The sequence below is a fragment of the Trichomycterus rosablanca genome, chromosome 8 (genome assembly GCF_030014385.1).
Source record: "Trichomycterus rosablanca isolate fTriRos1 chromosome 8, fTriRos1.hap1, whole genome shotgun sequence".
NCBI lineage: Eukaryota > Metazoa > Chordata > Actinopteri > Siluriformes > Trichomycteridae > Trichomycterus > Trichomycterus rosablanca.
In genome coordinates, this window is record NC_085995.1 from 21,723,657 (window position 1) to 21,742,579 (window position 18,923).

Below are 18,923 nucleotides of genomic sequence, written 5' to 3' on the forward strand. Positions count from 1 at the left end.
TCCCATTTTATTTAGGTGTATCCATATAAATGGCCCACCCTGTAGTTTAGTTCTGTAATGTTTTTGGGGATTTGATTTTCATAAAAGATCCAGCTGTGATTTTAACATTTGTATGTAAATGCCTGATATAGTAGTTGTGTTATTTGCTATAGACAGACCTTTTTCAGCTAAAATCTCTTTATTCCTAGCCTGACCACAGCAACAGCAATTTGAACATGGAAGATTTGGCATGTGTCCTTTATATACTGTAGTAATCATATATGTAGCTCAGGGCCGGCGCTAGGGTAGGGCTGGGGTCGGCATTGCCCCCCCCCCCCCCCCCCCAGATTTTCTCACTGCATCCCCCCGGCCCACCCCCCAAAGTGCAACGCAAGCTAAGGCTATTTTTTTAAAATTGTCTCTGAACCTGTTCCCGCTACCGTGGGAATTAGAAAGCGTTTGGTTATTATTTAAATTAGTGTTCAATTAGTGTTAGTAATGCCGTGTGTGTGCAGGTTATATCAGCATTACAATGTGTTTAATACACCGCTGTTTGAGTAGTGCAGTGGGCAGAGCGCATCTCGCATTACCCCCCCCCCCCCCCACACACACACACACACACCTTTTTCCACCTGCATGCGAGTGTATTGTCAACTGTAATATATTCCTTAGATATGTGTGAATTAAATAAGTGAGTGTGTAACGTTTAGTGACATATTGGCGTCCTGTCCAGGGTTTACTATTATACCTGTGCATAAAGCTTTGCATAAATATTTGCATTTGCTAAATCTTTCAAACATGCTAGATTAGGATGAAGCAAATGGTAAATACATTTAAAAACAACCAGCTATGAGGTGCAGTAATATGCTTGACAGTGTAGATGCACAAGTTTTTGTAATGATGGTGACAAAAGTTAAATGTATCTTCTCCCAGAATCAAAATCTTACAGTTCTTCAGAATTCAGAAGACAGTTTTCACATTTCTAAAATTAACAGATGAACAAATGAATTCTGCTCTTGTTTTCAAATACACTGTACAGTATTCAGTTTACACATTTCTAAAATTAACAGATGAACAAATAAATTTTGCTCTTGTTTTAAAATACACTGTACAGTATTCAGTTTACACATTTCTAAAATTAACAGATGAACAAATAAATTCTGCTCTTGTTTTAAAATACACTGTACAGTATTCAGTTTACACACTTTTGACATTAACAAATGAACAAATGAATTTCATAAAATCAATGCAATAAGAGAAATGATATGCACCCATGCAAACAAAGCAACGTCTATATAGACATAGTTGACAAGCTTAATGTAAAGGATCTTGATAGAATGGGCACAAACTTTACCAGACACGCTCCAAATTTCCCAGAAAGGTGAAGGTTGTTAAACCTGCAAGAAGAGGTGGAACTAGAAAGTGTCTAATAAACACACCGTCAGGTGGCCACAAACTTTTGGCCCTATAGTGTATAATCTAAGAGGTCTTCATCACTTCGGAATACACACAGTCTTGGGCTGGTTGCCTCTTTCCTTTTACTTTTTTGCCTTTTCTCTCATTGAAATGTAAAGCAGAGTAATTGAGCTCTGGAGCATCACAGTCCTGCAGGAATAAACATGAAATAGTAAAAGTTTTATTTTAAATAATTAATTAAACATGTATATAATTTTGAATATGTGTGATGTATGATGCTAATACACTGTTTAATAACAAAATCATTATACATGCAGTGGTGTCTTATGGTTTACCTGGTTGTTTGTTTTCTCTATCACGGAACCTTGGGTCACTATAAAACGTAGACAATAGTCAGGCACCGTAAATCTAAGGTGGGAAATAATGTTATTTTTTATTTACATTTTAACCAGTTAAGTTCATATTGGAAGTTTTTTTGAGAATAACTTAAATATGTATTAAATGGTCACAATTTAAAAGCACATGGAACAAGAAAAAAAAAAACCTTCTTCAAAACTGATGCCCTAAAGCTTGACTAAACCTTGGTGCTGAGCACATAAATAGCAAAAAGCAAACGGCCTTTGTGTGCATTTCAGTGTCTAAGCCTTTCAGCCTATAAAGCTTACATGAGTGTGGACAGTGATATTCGTCATTCAGCAGCTTCTAGTTCATGACAAGTCTGATTTTTGTAGTTCTTAAATTGCATCTGTCTATCCAGTTAGGTTTATTCACAATTTCTGTGTTCTATTCTAAAATATGTTTTTTTATTATTTCTTGAGTTTACTCAAACTATCCCTATTTATATGGGCAAAGAAAAGTCACAAGCTGTATTCAGGTACAATGAGTATAATGAGGATGAGCAGATCATGTCACAAAATTAAAAGACATTGTGTGATGTTTCACAGGACCAAATCAATTATCTGTTTTATCAAGTTACTTTATACAAATCCAACAAAAATGATTTAAGAACCCAAATGACATATCAAAGCTATCCATAATGCTGTGTCTTTTATGTAACTAATGATCTAATTAAGTGTATGTAAACATCTGGCTTTGTAAACACAAGGAAAAACACAAAAAAATATATTTAGAGAATAAACATTCCTAAATTAACAATTAACAATTGTTTTCTTTCTCAGCCCTATTGCAAATGTTTTTTAGTGTTTACTTCAAACTGAAAACATTTGTTTGTTAATTAAACATAGTTACAATAAAATATGCAATGATGTGATACGCTGGAATTAGTTACCTGTAATATATATATGGATACATAATTTTTGAACAACCATTTTTTCAGACAGGCAAAAAAAATTATTTAGGAACCCAAGGCTCAAATCATTCTTTCACAGAACAGTAACGGGCAAATAAATCATTTAAATAACAAAGCTGCCTCTAATTAAGTGTATGTAAACTTTTGACTATTGCAAAAATAATATAGTGGAAAAATACAAGATTGAAAATGATAGACTTACCTTTGTATGGTTTACAGCTTCTAATTTTACAGATTAAAACAGACTGAACAATGATCACAGTTATGCACACCACCAAAGCTACTGCAAGGAACTTCCATAAATAATCCACAGATGCTGTAGTGACACAAACAATTCAATAGGATAATCATTTGATATGTAATAACTAGTTTAATATTTTAAACATTTCATGTTGAAAAGTGAAAATAAATAGATATGTTCTGAGTCATTCTTACTTTAAACAAGTTAGTCAATAAATCAGTCCTTACCCAGCTGTACAGTCGTTCCATTCCCAAATATGATCTTTCCACACATGGCCACAGCACAGTAGTAGGTACCAGTATCATTGATGGTGAGGATGTTCTTGGAGAAGTTGTACACACAGCTGTATGTAGAAGAGCCGGTCTTACACTGATGGCTGCTGTTGTGATGAGTGTAAATAATTTGAGGATGGGATTGTGGTGCAGCAGATCTGAACCAGAGCACTGGAAGATCTGATATTGTGCTCTTAGAAAGAACCGTGCACTGAAGATTTACTGATTCTCCTTCAGTAAATGAGTCCAGCTCACTGTTTTGGAACACTGATACACTGCATTCTTGATCACCTGTACAGTATAATATAGTCAATGTAAGATCTAAGCTTTTATTGTACCATTGTACTTATTTAAAGCTTTCAACCTCTTCATTCAAACCTATTTGTTATTGTACACATACAAACTATCAAGAACACCTGTAACAGCGTAAATTAAGTTTGAGTACATTACACAAATGTAAATATATTTTTGTCTTTTTCTGTGTGTTTACAAACCTTTATTTTAAAGAAAAATTCAATTCCCAAATTAACAATTATTGTTCTTGTTCTGAACCATGTTACACGTTTTTGCACTATTTTAGTATCTTACATCAAATTGATTACATTTTTTTTATTTTTTTTTTATTAAACCCAGTTACAATTAAATATGCAATGATGTGATAAGCTGTAATGAGTTACCTGTCACAGATACAAATGTTCCACTGGACAATGAATTTTTCACCCAGCTTAATACTCCACAGAAGTACAATCCTTCATCCTCTTTACTTATATGTAGAAATGTCAAGGAAATTCCAGTCATCGTTTTCTCCATTTTTAATCCTGATTTGTTGAACTCAGGAAAAATGTTGATTCCCTTATGTGTTAAACTTTCTCCCACCTTCTGAGGCATCTCACCAAATCTTTGCCTGTACCAGACCATCAAAACTAATTTGTCTAGAAATGCACAGTTGAGAGTAACACGTTCACCAGCTTTTACTGAAAGAATTAGTGGTTCATTGTGACCCACAGTTTGAGCTAAGGAGGGGAAAAAATCAGATAAAATTAAACAAAAAAGAAGCAATAAATAATAGTAATTAAATAGAAATAATAACAACCATCTTTAGTTATCACAAGTACTTTACAAACAAAAGATTTAAAACTTACAAATTATACAAAGCGAAACAAAAGTCCAGAGTAGAACCATCATCATCAATAAAGTTCTTTGAGAGAGGACAAATAAAAAGCTCTAGATATTTTATACTAGAGAAGTTCACCTCACTGGCTGCCACAGGTCACATGTTCTCTTTCTATTTCCTTTCTATTTATAAGTTTCTACATTCATAGCACAATTTTGCCACCAGAAGTCAGTGATGAAAAAGGCATCAGAAAATATGTAACCTGTGTAGTTTGCTGTTACTTTACCAGCTGCCCTTTACTTTTTACCACAAGGGCAAATTGAAATAAACTGAATTAAATTTATCTTACTTAATAATTAAATGATACATGTGTGTGTACACCTGTGTGTGTACTGGTAACTTTGGTCTTATTGGTTGCAAGTGTACAGAAATCTTCCTCTGCATAGCCGTAGGCATGTTATGCTGGTGCTAATTCCCATGCTGGTACTAAAGGTAGTGTTATGGCCTCCTGGACAGGCTCTTGATTTACTGTAATAAATGAAGGCAAAATAATACCCTAAAACAGCACAGCACGGTTGAACTCCACCAGCTGTAATGATGTTTTTTTGTATTTCCCTGCTATTCCTCAACACAAGGGCTGCGTCCGGAATCGCATACTTTGAGAGTACGTACTAGATTGGAGGATGTATGCACTACTCTGCCGGTAAAAAAGTACATACTTCCAGTACAGAAGTATGCAGTATGCACCCAACACCGCTACGCACTACATCCGCCATCTTTCCAACGTCAAGTGATGACGTGGGACGTGATGACGTAATATCACCATGGTTACAGACTCATTACAAACCCCACTCGCCAAACTTTTGGATATTTATCGTGTTTTTGTTATTAATTCGTCTTTAAAATGTTTTATTTTATTTATCTTACTTACACTTGTAAACAGAGGACCGCTATCTTTCTTGTTTCTTATTACGCTTCGAACGCCTACGCAGCTCCAGTTGCATTATGGGATACATTAACGGACCGCAAGTGTGCATCGCTTGCATACTCAAACATGGCTGCCCAATAAGTAGGTCATCCGGGTACTTCTCGCGTACCTCTTTGTGTATACTATGTATTCGGACATACTAACCGCTCTCGCGTTTTCATTTCGCGTACTATTGAGTATGGAAGTATGCGATTCCGGACGCAGCCAGGCTGTCTGATTTTTCTCTGAGGATAAAGAACCACTTTGACAGTGCTCCTTTGCCCTTTTCTTCTGGGGATAGGATGGATCTTGCATAGCCTGATAAAGATGGTCTGCAACAATCAGGCCACTGGGCAGGTGTGCTATTGGCCCCCAACCCACATCCAGTGGCACTTTCCACACCAGAAGTCTGTGTTGGCTTTTTGGGTGTCATAAAGCGACCACTCACAGTCTTATTTGGTGGTGACCACCATGATTAGTCAGACAAAGGGATGTTTGACCACGAAGCTCTACCAGGTAATCTGCCAGCCTGTTGACATGTTGAAAAACTGGCACATTTATGTTGTCAACAGCCTATACTTATGATGCAAACAAGTGTTATATGTACTGAGCATCACTGTTATTTAATGTACAGTTTAGTTAAAAAAAATATTTGCTAAAAAGATGGAACTGCCAAAGTAGAACTGACAGAGGGTCCTGGCTATGAATGGCTGCAGACGGGAGAAGGCACACTGGAGATCTGAGTGGAGGGATGCTAAGTCTAAGTCTTAAGCTAGATCTACCACTGTAAATACTGCAACACATGAAATTAAAACCAAGCCCAAATGATGCAATAATGGCAATCAAATATCTTCTACCAGATATATTCACAGTGGTACCTTGAAACTCAACATCAATTGGTTTTGGAAGTGCATACCTTTTGGCTCTAAAGCTCTGTCAGACTCTGTCCATACAAATGAAATTTACCCCTCCCCCACTTCTTCACATCAGTTTATGCAAAAGCATCACTGGGTAAAAAAAAGTCAAAAAGGACTCTTTTTAAACAAATCATTCATTGGAATCAAATCAGGGAGCTGTGCTCTTATCTATGGTAAATATTCATTTGTCATTCTCACTCTATTTCATTATGGTGTCGTAAGTAAACAACTCCATGGATCAAGCATTTGTTTCAGAGATTCAGTCTTGGTTCAAGCCTTGAAAAACAGCTGTATAAACCAATCAGAGCTTCCGCATTCGGATTTTGGGCAGAATTTTGCTCCTCTAATCCATATTGCATAATATACGCTCTTTTTATTTCTCCAATGTGTGTCATTTAGGTTTGCTGGCAATGAAGAACTCTTTTTTTATTGGTTGTAGAGGTATAAGTGACAGCTTATTTAACAATTTACTATATTCGTCTTTTTACTGCAAAAGCAGAGAGAATATATTATCCAAGTAAGATGGATTTCATTAGTTCAGTGAACAAACACAGTTGGATATGGATCTATATATTCTGGAAATATTCTGGAAACATACAGAATGGCCACCAAGAAACAAAAAACAAGTGGATTATATCCCCAATGAAACAACACATGGTCTCAATTTGAAAAAGAGAAGCTCTGGTAAGCAGCGGTTATGATTTTATGCTGCTGTGTGGTTGATCTAAGTGGTGCTGCTGTTTACCGTGCGCTTTCATTTTGCAATAATACCAATAAAAGCATTATCAAATATGAAACTTTTTTCAGGATTTTTTATGCTCATTTATTTGGAGTAAAACAGACAGCATAAATGTTTTTTATTTATGTCCTGTTTTAATAAATGATTTTTTTTTTTCCTTACTGTCCCAACTTTTTCTGATTTGGAGTTGTACATCTATGTCTGAGGGGGAATGGCCAAAACTTTGCAATGGAATAGTACAACATGAAACATGTATATTTTAGACAGTAGAGTACAGTGAAGGCATCGTGATTTTAACATTCGAATGTAAACGCCTGACAGTAGTTGTGGTATTTGCTATAGACAGACCTTTTTCAGCTAAAATCTCTTAATTCCTAGCCTGACCACAGCAACAACAATTTAAACATGGAAGGACACATGGATTTGGCATGTGTCCTTTATATATTGTAGTAATCATACAATCCCCTCCAAAAGTATTGGAACAGTGAGGCCAATCCCTTTATTTTTGCTGTAGACTGAAAACATTTGGGTTTGACATTAAAAGATTAATATGCGACAAAAGATCAACATTTCAGCTTTTATTTCCAGGTATTTACATCTGGATCTGATACACAGTTCAGAAGATAGCACCTTTTGTCTGAACCCACCAATTTTTCTTGTGAGCAAAAGTATTGGAACATGTGACTGTCAAGTGTGTTTTGTTGCCCAGGTGTGTCCTGTTACAATAATTACTTAAACAATAAATAGCGCTGAACGTCTATGCTCAGTTTCAGATTTGGGTTTTGTCTGTGCAGACTGTGCATTTATAGTTAGAGGAGTAACCAACATGAAAACCAGAGAGCTGTCTATGGGTGAAAAACAAGCAATTGTGAAGTTGAGAGAAGATGGAAAATCAATCAGAGCCATTGCACAAACATTGGCCATAGCCAGTACAACCGTTTAGAATGTCCTGAAGAAAAAAGTTGTCACTGGTGTACTAAGTAACAGATGTCGAACAGGTAGACCCAGGAAAACAACAGTAGCTGATGACAGAAACATTGTGCGTGCTGTAAAGAAAGACTCTAAAACAACTGTTAGTGACATCAGCAACAACCTCCATAGGGCAGGAGTGAAGGTATCACAATCTACTGTTCGCAGAAGACTTCATGAACAACAGTACAGAGGCTTCACCAGAAGATGCAAACCACTAATGAGCAAGAAGAATAGAAAGGCCAGGCTGGAATTTGCCAAGAAGTACAGATAATGTTTTATGGACTGATGAGACAAAGATTAACCTTTACCAATGTGATGGAAAGGCTAAAGTTTGGAGAAAGAAAGGATCTGCTCATGATCCCAAACATACAAGCTCATCTGTAAAACACAGTGGAGGTAATGTCATGGCTTGGGCTTGCATGGCTTCTTCTGGGACAGGCTTCATTGATGATGTCACGCATGATGGCAGCAGTACAATGAACTCAGAAGTCTACAGAAACATTTTGTCTGTTAATTTAAAGAAAGATGCAACCAAACTGATTGAGAGATCCTTCATCATGCAGCAAGATAATGACCCAAAACACACTGCCAAAACTACAAAGGAGTTCATTAATGGCAAGAAGTGGAAGGTTTTGGACTGGCCTAGTCAATCTGCAGACTTAAACCCTATAGAGCATGCATTTTACCTGCTAAAGAGGAGACTGAAGGGAGTAACCCCAACACCAACAAACACCAACTGAAAGAGGCTGCAGTAAAAGCCTGTTAAAACATCACAAAAGAAGAATTCAAAAGTTTAGTGATGTCAATGGGTCACAGGCTTGATGCAGTTATTGCAAGCAAAGGATTTGCAACTAAAGTCTTATTCACTTTAATCTGTTTTAAGTTGATCTGTTCCAATACTTTTGCTCACAAGAAAAATGGGTGGGTTCAGACAAAAGGTGCTATCTTCTGAACTGTGTATCAAATCCAGATGTAAATACCTGGAAATAAAAGCTGAAATGTTGATCTTTTGTCTCATATTCATCTTTTAATGTCAAACCCAAATGTTTTCAGTCTACAGCAAAAATAAAGGGATTGGCCTCACTGTTCCAATACTTTTGGACTGTATGTAGCTATAGGTATTGCTAAAATCTGTACATTTGTACATTAGCATTTCATAGTGAATAATTACATTTGTACATTTTCTGGCAGCACATTGGTAAAGCTGATGAAGTCAGTAGAGATTACACACTTTTGAAATTAAATGAACAAATAAATTCTGCTCGTTTTTAAATACACTGTACAGTATTCAGTTAACACACTTTTGACATTAACAAATAAATTTCATAAAATCAATGCAATAAGAGAAATGATATGCACCCCTGTAAACAAAGCAACGTCTATATAGACATAGTTGACAAGCTTAATGTAAAGGATTTTGATAGAATGGGCACAAACTTTAACAGACACGCTCCAAATTTCCCAGAAGGGTGAAGGTTGTTAAACCTGCAAGAAGAGGTGTAACTAAAAAATGTCCAATAAACACACCGTCAGGTGGCCACAAACTTTTGGCCCTATAGTGTATAATCTAAGAGGTCTTCATCACTTCGGAATACACACAGTCTTGGGCTGGTTCCCTCTTTCCTCTTACTTTTTTGCCTTTTCTCTCATTGAAATGTAAAGCAGCGTAATTGAGCTCTGGAGCATCACAGTCCTGAAGGAATAAACATGGAAAAAAAGGTTCATTTTAAATAATTAATTAAACATGTATATAATTTTGAATCTGTGTGATTATGATGCTAATACACTGTTTAATAACAAAATCATTATACATGCAGTGGTGTCTTATGGTTTACCTGGTTGTTTGTTTTCTCTATCACGGAACTTTGGGTCACTATAAAACATAGACAATAGTCAGGCACCGTAAATCTAAAGTGGGAAATAATGTTATTTTTTATTTAAATTTTAACCAGATAAGTCCATACTGGAAGTTTTCTAAGAATAACGTAAATATGTTCATACCACATCTCACAACTTTATATTAATTTAGTAGCTTACAATGTTGCAAACAGTCATTTATCTTGAATTTAGCTGACTATAAAAAAGTAACTGTGATCTCTTGTGAAAAGGGGAAATATTATCCAAGAACCACCAAGATCTGGTCACGATTAAAAAGCACATGAAACAAAAAAAACTTTCTTCAAAACTGATGCCCTAAAGCTTGACTAAACCTTGGTGCTGAGCACATGAATAGCAAAAAGCAAACGGCCTTTGCGTGCATTTCAGCGTCTAAGCCTTTCAGCCTATAAAGCTTACATGAGTGTGGACAGTGATATTCGTCATTCAGCAGCTTCTAGTTCATGACAAGTCTGATTTTTGTAGTTCTTAAATTGCATCTGTCTATCCAGTTAGGTTTATTCACAATGTCTGTGTTCTTTTCTAGAAGATGTTTTTTTTATTATTATTTCTTGAGTTTACTCAAACTATCCCTATTTATATAGGCAAAGAGAAGTCACAAGCTGCATTCAGGTACAATGAGTATAATGAGGATGAGCAGATCATGTCACAAAATTAAAAGACATTATGTAATGTTTCACAGGACCAAATTAATTATCTGTTTTAGCAAGTTACTTTATACAAATCCAACAAAAATTATTAAGGAACCCAACTTTATGAATGTGCTCAAATCATTCTGTCACAGAAAAAGAACAGGTAAATAAATCAATGACATATTAAAGCTACCCATAATGTTGTGTCTTTTATGTAACTAATGATCTAATCAAGTGTATGTAAACATCTGGTTTTGTAAACACAAGGAAAAATACAAAAAATATATTTAGAGCATAAATTGTAAATTCCTAAATTAACATTTAATTTATTTTTTTTTTAACCATATTGCACGCTTTGTAGTGTTTACTTTAAATTGATAACATTTGTTTGTTAATTAAACACAGTTACAATAAAATAAGCTATGGTGTGATACGCTGTAATTAGTTACCTGTAACAGATATGAATACATGGTTATGAATACAAGTTCAATTAAAAATTTTATATTTGAATTCTCCATATTTCCCCCCACAACTTAAAATAATTTATATGGCCTTGTTTGCTATTTGTTAGTGCAAAATCACTTTGTATTCAACAAATATTTTATTTTTAAAGTATTTATAATTGGCTCTGATTTTACCAAGCATCTGGTTTTGTAAACACATGGAAAATACAAAATATATTTAAAGAATACTTTAATTTTCAAATTAACAATTAATTATTGTTCTTACTGAACCATGTTACACGCTTTTGCGCTATTTTAGTATTTTCCTAAAATGGATTATATTACTTTGTTAATTATTTTAATTTTCAGAAATAATATAATAAAGACTTACCTTTGTATGGTTTACAGCTTCTAATTTTACAGATTAAAACAGACTGAACAATGATCACAGTTGTGCACACCACCAAAGCTACTGCAAGGAACTTCCATAAATAATCCACAGATGCTGTAGTGACACAAACATTTCAATAGGATAATCATTTAATATGTAAAAAGTAGCATAATATGTTAAACATCTCCTATTAAAAAAGTAACAACAATTAATTATGTTTTGATTCATTCTTACTTTAAACAAGTTAGTCAATTAATCAGTCCTTACCCAGCTGTACAGTTGTTCCATTCCCAAATATGATCTTTCCACACATGGCCACATCACAGTAGTAGGTACCAGTATCATTGATGGTGAGGATGTTCTTGGAGAAATTGTACACACAGGTGTATGTAGAAGAACTGGTCTTACACTGATGGCTGCTGTTGTGATGAGTGTAAATGATTTGAGGATGGAATTGTGGTGCAGTAGATCTGAACCAGAGCACTTGAAGTTCTGCTGTTCTGCTCTTAGAAAGAACCGAGCACTGAAGATTTACTGATTCTCCTGCAGAAAATGAGTCCAGCTCACTGTTTTGGAACATTGATACGCTAAATTCTTGATCACCTGTGCAGTAAAATATAGTCAGTATAAGATCAATGCTTTCATTGTAACTTTGTACTTAATTAAAGCTTTAAACCTCTTTGTTACAACCTATTTGTTATTGTACACATACAAACTATCAAGAACACCTGTAACAGCGTGAATTAAGTTTAATTAAAAATGTAATGTTATATTTTAATCTTCCCAATTTCCCCCCCACAACCTAAAATAATTAATATGGCCTTGTTTTGTTAGTGCAAAATTACTTTGTATTCAACAAATATTTTATTTTAAGTCTTTATCATTGGCTCTGATTTTACCCAGTATCTGGTTTTGTAAACACACAGAAAAAAATATATAGTTAAAGAATAATTAAATTCCCAAATTAATAATTATTGTTCTCGTTCTGAACCGTTACACTTTTTTTTGCTAATTTACTATCTTACTTCAAATTGATTACATTTGTTTTTTAATTAAACATATTTTACAATAAAATATTCAATGATGTGATAAGCTGTAATTAATTACCTGTCACAGATATGAATGTTCCATTGGAAAATGAATTTCTCACCCAGCTAAATACTCCACAGAAGTACAATCCTTCATCCTCTTTATTTATATGTAGAAATGTCAAAGAAATTCCAGTCTCCGTTTTCTTCATTTTTAATCCTGATTTGTTGAACTCAGGTGAAATGTTGATTTCATTATGTGTTAAACTTTCTCCCACCTTCTGAGGCATCTCACCAAATATTTGCTTATACCAAATCATCATATCTAATTTGTCTAGAAATGCACAGTTGAGAGTAACACGTTCACCAGCTTTTACAGACAGATGTCGTGGTACATTACGACCAACAGTTTGAGCTAAGGAGAGAAAAATAAATCAGATAAAATTAAACAAAGAAAAGAAGCAATAAATAATACTAATTAAATAGAAATGATTACAACCATCTTTAGTTATCACAAGTACTTTACAAACAAAAACTTACAAATTATACAAAGTGAAACAAAAGTCCAGAGTGGATTCATCATCATCAAGTAAGTTTTTGAGAGAGGACAAACAAAAAGCTCTAGATATATTAAACTAAGGACGTTCACCTCACTGGCTGCCACAAGTCACATGTTCTCTTTCCATTTCCTTCCTATTTACACATTTCTACATTCATAGCACATTTTGACCACCAGAAGTCAGTGATAGAAAAAGCATTAGAAAATAAAGTATGTAACCTGTGTAGTTTGGTGTTACTTTACATTCGCCCTTTAGTACAAGGGGAAATTTCATTTAATTTATCTTACTTTATAATTACATGTGACTGATAAACAGAAAATAAGCATGCAATTATTTAAAACAAAACAAAAACAATACGTTAATTTGACTAAATTATTATTATAATTTTTTTATTAATACACTCATTCCTATTATTTGACGAAAACCTATGTACAGTGTATCACAAAAGTGAGTACACCCCTCACATTTCTGCAGATATTTAAGTATATCTTTTCATGGGACAACACTGACGAAATGACACTTTGACACAATGAAAAGTAGTCTGTGTGCAGCTTATATAACAGTGTAAATTTATTCTTCCCTCAAAATAACTCAATATACAGCCATTAATGTCTAAACCACCGGCAACAAAAGTGAGTACACCCTTAAGAGACTACACCCCTAAATGTCCAAATTGAGCACTGCTTGTCATTTTCCCTCCAAAATGTCATGTGACTCGTTAGTGTTACTAGGTCTCAGGTGTGCGTAGGGAGCAGGTGTGTTCAATTTAGTAGTACAGCTCTCACACTCTCTCATACTGGTCACTGAAAGTTCCAACATGGCACCTCATGGCAAAGAACTCTCTGAGGATCTTAAAAGACGAATTGTTGCGCTACATGAAGATTGCCAACACCCTGAAACTGAGCTGCAGCACATCCAACTGCTGTCTTTGGAAGATAGGCGCAGGAGTGCTCTCAGCATTGCTGCAGAGATTCAAAAGGTGGGGGGTCAGCCTGTCAGTGCTCAGACCATACGCCGCACACTACATCAAATTGGTCTGCATTGCTGTCACCCCAGAAGGAAGCCTCTTCTGAAGTCTCTACACAAGAAAGCCCGCAAACAGTTTGCTGAAGACATATCAACAAAGGACATGGATTACTGGAACCATGTCCTATGGTCTGATGAGACCAAGATTAATTTGTTTGGTTCAGATGGTCTCAAGCATGTGTGGCGGCAATCAGGTGAGGAGTACAAAGATAAGTGTGTCATGCCTACAGTCAAGCATGGTGGTGGGAATGCCATGGTCTGGGGCTCCATGAGTGCAGCAGGTGTTGGGGAGTTACATTTCATTGAGGGACACATGAACTCCAATATGTACTGTGAAATACTGAAGCAGAGCATGATCCCCTCCCTCCGGAAACTGGGTCGCAGGGCAGTGTTCCAGCATGATAATGACCCCAAACACACCTCTAAGACGACCACTGCTTTATTGAAGAGGCTGAGGGTAAAGGTGATGGACTGGCCAAGCATGTCTCCAGACCTAAACCCAATAGAACATCTTTGGGGCATCCTCAAGCGGAAGGTGGAGGAGCGCAAAGTCTCGAATATCCGCCAGCTCCGTGATGTCGTCATGGAGGAGTGGAAAAGCATTCCAGTGGCAACCTGTGAAGCTCTGGTAAACTCCATGCCCAGGAGAGTTAAGGCAGTTCTGGGAAATAATGGTGGCCACACAAAATATTGACACTTCAGGAACTTTCACTTTCACTAAGGGGTGTACTCACTTTTGTTGCCGGTGGTTTAGACATTAATGGCTGTATATTGAGTTATTTTGAGGGAAGAATAAATTTACACTGTTATATAAGCTGCACACAGACTACTTTTCATTGTGTCAAAGTGTCATTTTGTCAGTGTTGTCCCATGAAAAGATATACTTAAATATCTGCAGAAATGTGAGGGGTGTACTCACTTCCAGAGAAAACTCAGTCCCTGTTGGGCAAAGCTTAAATCTACTGTTGAATGTCCTTGACCTTTGAGACCTTAATTAGCATTGCATGAAAAACATGCTACTATAATAAATACATACACATGGGCTCAGGAAAATGTTGAAGACTCTACCACTGCATCACAAAAAGTAACCTGAAACTTTATTATGTAAAGAAAAGCCATATATTCAATATATGCAGAAATGATCTATGCTTGTTCTCTGTGCCTAAGCTCATCTAATATGGACCAAAAGAACGTTGGAATGTGTATTGTTATCAGATAAGTCCATGTTTCAGCTTGTTAAAAAATTTACATATTGAGTTCTTTGTGCCAAAAATGAAAAGGACCATCCAGGCTGTCAAAAAGTGTGAAAGCAAACATGTGTCATGGTATGGTGGTGAATTAGTTAAACAACAGTTTTCCCTTTTTAGCGAGTCTAACTGCCCGATTGCGTCATGCTTCCTCTCCACCAATGCCGATCCCCTCTCTGATTTAGGAGAACGAAGCTAACCAACACGTGGGCAGCATTCCTTATGCATCTTGTCACCTACACTTTGATGAGTGCAGCGCAGATCACCACTGTGTATGGAGAGACATACCCTGACAGCACTCTTTTCTCATCTCGGGTGGCATGGTGGCTAAGTTGGTAGCACTTTCGCCTCACAACAAGAAGGTCCTGATTTTGATCCCCAGGTGGGGAGGACCGGGTCCTTTCTGTGTGGAGTTTGCATGTTTTACCTGTGTCCGCGTGGGTTTTCTTTGGGTGCTCCGGTTTCCGGTAATGTCAATGTAAATGTAAGAAACGTCCATTTTCTATACTGTCCCAAATTTTTTTTCTGATTTGGGTTGTACATTCAAGTCATAGATACACTGCCTGGCCAAAAAAAAAAGCTCACACACTCACTAATATTTTGTTGGACCGCCTTTATCTTTAATTATGGCACGCATTTGCTGTGGCATTGTTTCCACAAGCTTCTGCAATGTCACAACATTTATTTCTGTCCAGAGTTGCATTAATTTTTCCTCAAGATCTTGTATTGATGATGGGAGATTTGGACCACTGCACAAAGTCTTCTCCAGCACATCCCAAAGATTCTCAATGGAGTTCAGGTCTGGACTCTGTGGTGGCCAATCCATGTGTGAAAATGATGTCTCATGCTCCCTGAACCACTCTGTCACAATTTGAGCCCGATGAATCCTGGCATTGTCATCTTGGAATATGCCCGTGCCATCAGGGAAGAAAAAATCCATTGATGGAATAACCTGGTGGTTCATTATATTCAGGTAGTCAGCTGACCTCATTCTTTGGGCACATAACTTTGCTGAACCTAGACCTGACCAACTGCAGCAACCCCAGATCATAGCACTGCCCCCACAGGCTTGTACGGTAGGCACTAGGCATGATGGGTGCATCACTTCAGCCGCCTCTCTTCTTACCCTGATGCGCCCATCACTCTGGAACAGGGTAAATCTGGACTCATCAGACCACATGACCTTCTTCCATTGCTCCAGAGTCCAATCTTTATGCTCCCTAGCAAATTGAAGCCGTTTTTACCTCACTGACAAGTGGTTTTCTTAAGGATACACAGCTGTTTAGTACCAATCCCTTGAGTTCCCTTCGCATTGTGCATGTGGAAATGCTCTTACTTTCACTATTAAACATATCCCTGAGTTCTACTGTAGTTTTTCTACCATTTGATTTCACCAAACGTTTAAGTGATTGCCGATCACGATCATTCAAGATTTTTTTCCGACCACATTCCTTCCTCGAAGATGATGTTTCCCCACTGTTCTTCCACTTTTTAATAATGCATTGGACAGTTCTTTAGTAGATTTTAGTAGTTTCAGCAATCTCCTTAGATGTTTTCTCTGCTTGATGCATGCCAATAATTTGACCCTTCTGAAACAGATTAACATCTTTTCCACGACCACAGGATGTAACTTTCGACATGGTTGTTTAACAAATGAGAGACTACTCACTGCATCAGTTAGGGTTAAATAACTTGTTGCCAGCTGAAACATTATCACCCATGCAGTAATTACCCAATGGAAGGCTCTTACCTATTGCTTAGTTAAATCCAGTTAAATGCTTAGTTAAATCTAGGTGGTGACCCTATTTTTGGCCAGGAATTGTATATCCCAATAGCCTATAACCAGTGAATTTTGGCAAAATTAATTTGAAGCAAAACTCAAGAGAGTTTAACAAAATGTATGGTACTTGGTGCATTTTCCTAAACCCCATGAAGAAATATTTGATGACATGTTTTGTCAAATATTTGTCAAATGTAATCAAACGTGTCATCTAAACAATCTTTATGCTAATTATTAAAAATAAGAAAACTATGATGATGTGGCTTTACTTTATTAATCATTCTTAAAGTTACATTAATGTGTTCTTAAGGCTGGATGGGGAGTTCTGAAATGCCTATATTTTCGTATCTTTGGGTAAACATAAGAGGCGCTTCATCTGAAACAAATTTCATGTAATTGGTGGCACCATGGCAATGTGTATAAAGAAGGGGTTTAAATATTTGCAAATGCATCAATAATTATGCAACTTAAATAAATAATCAGCTATAAGACAACTAACAAATGCATTTATGGTCAGATAATCTTTCAATTTAGGGTTTAGCCCTATAATAATAACAAATAAAATAGTTTATCAGTAGAGCTATTTGGACGGAATGTGGTGTTGTCAGAGCGTTGACAATATCCTCTATCATATTACGTGCATTACGCGCATTTAAGCAATAGAACATGAGAGGGAGTGTGTTATCGCAAATAACATCGCCTTCGGCTCGTGCCTGCGACCAAATCACAGCCGTGATGTTATTCGCGATAACACACAACCTCAAGTGTTCTATTGCTTTTATACAACAGTTTTTACAAAATAAAGAAAGAAAATAAATCAAAGAAGCCCTGAATTTCATATTAAATATGCTTTAATATTGACAATACCTTCCACCAAAAAGTAGTTCCACAACAAATATAAAGTTTAACACCACAAAGCAGACATCCCAAGTTGCAAAAACTCATTTTAGGGAGGTAAGAACAAGAAGAAGAAGAAGGCAAGAACCTCCGAAGGGAAAAAAAAAAGCGCTCTGATAAACTTGTTGTAGAAAGAGGTTAGCAATTCATTATTTAATTATATAATTAATAGCTAATAATCACTTTTGGAGCACCACTGTTTTTTTAAAAAGAAATTACCAGGAAAACAGATCAGTCACTTTCTTTTGGGCTAAAGTTCATTAAATGATTATTTCTCCCACCCAGAAGGTTTTTTTGTAAAATTTGTTTTCACTATTAATCGATAGCATACACTTACATCAGGCTCTAATTCTCCTGGTTTTACCCACCATTTGATCCACTATAGATCCACTATAGCATGTTTCTGTAGGCTGATGAAGCAAGACTGCAGGGAGAGGCCCGTAGTCAAATCATCTTGCATCTGTTGGTTCTTTGCTCTGGCCAAGTGCCTTGACCCAACGACGATTACTTCGGAGGTATTTAATCTCCTTTTCTTTGTCTCCAAAGATGTATAGATGCAGAGCACAAAGGTCAGCACACACTGGGCAATTTGGTAAAGAGGTTGAATTCTCTACACACAGCCAGATAGTAACATTACTTTGACCGGTGGTAGTTCAGATGCTGACAATTCAAGTCGAATCCAAACTTGCAAAAACACAAACGGGGAAGGAAACCACTGAGTCGATTCTTGTGCTGGCATCAACTGCGTGAACTAACTTTTTTTTGAGCGAGCTGCAGGCTGCATCACCTGTGGTGATGTGAACATTAGAAGAGCTCTTCTATTTCTGAAAAAAATCCTTTGAAACTGATAACTCTTAAACTTTGAATGACCGTGCCACCTCATTTCAACTTACTTGGAAAGGTGTGGTGTGCAGTGGATGTAGCCAACGGGAGTTGAACTTTCCTTAAGATTAAGTGACAAAATGGGTGCCGCCCACCATACACGTTAACTTTTGTGGTCAGTAGGTGATGCTAAAAGCTTAGTATTGACAAAACATTTTAAGTTAGCTTACAAAGGAAAGTTATGCGATAAAAGTGTAAAAGTTAACTCTTAATGC

At 36.4% G+C, this 18,923-nt stretch overlaps 1 protein-coding gene across 1 annotated transcript; it reads right to left on the minus strand.

The window, feature by feature from the left end:
- Positions 1-1,458: 1,458 nt before the first annotated feature.
- LOC134318691 (uncharacterized) lies at positions 1,459-15,295 on the minus strand. The gene is made up of 10 exons (XM_062999627.1): positions 15,280-15,295; positions 12,396-12,731; positions 11,556-11,891; positions 11,289-11,402; positions 3,895-4,230; positions 3,173-3,508; positions 2,907-3,020; positions 2,480-2,485; positions 1,731-1,768; positions 1,459-1,584 (listed from the first exon to the last, which is right to left on the minus strand). The coding sequence occupies exons 1-10, from the start codon at positions 15,293-15,295 to the stop codon at positions 1,459-1,461; spliced, it is 1,758 nt and encodes a 585-aa protein (XP_062855697.1).
- Positions 15,296-18,923: the final 3,628 nt, after the last annotated feature.

Coding starts and splice junctions, on each gene's coding strand:
- LOC134318691 (XM_062999627.1), bottom strand. Junction 11,892..12,395: donor AACATTCATATCTGTGACAG/GTAATTAATTAC, acceptor TTTACTGCACAG/GTGATCAAGAATTTAGCGTA. Junction 3,021..3,172: donor TGGAACGACTGTACAGCTGG/GTAAGGACTGAT, acceptor GTGTCACTACAG/CATCTGTGGATTATTTATGG.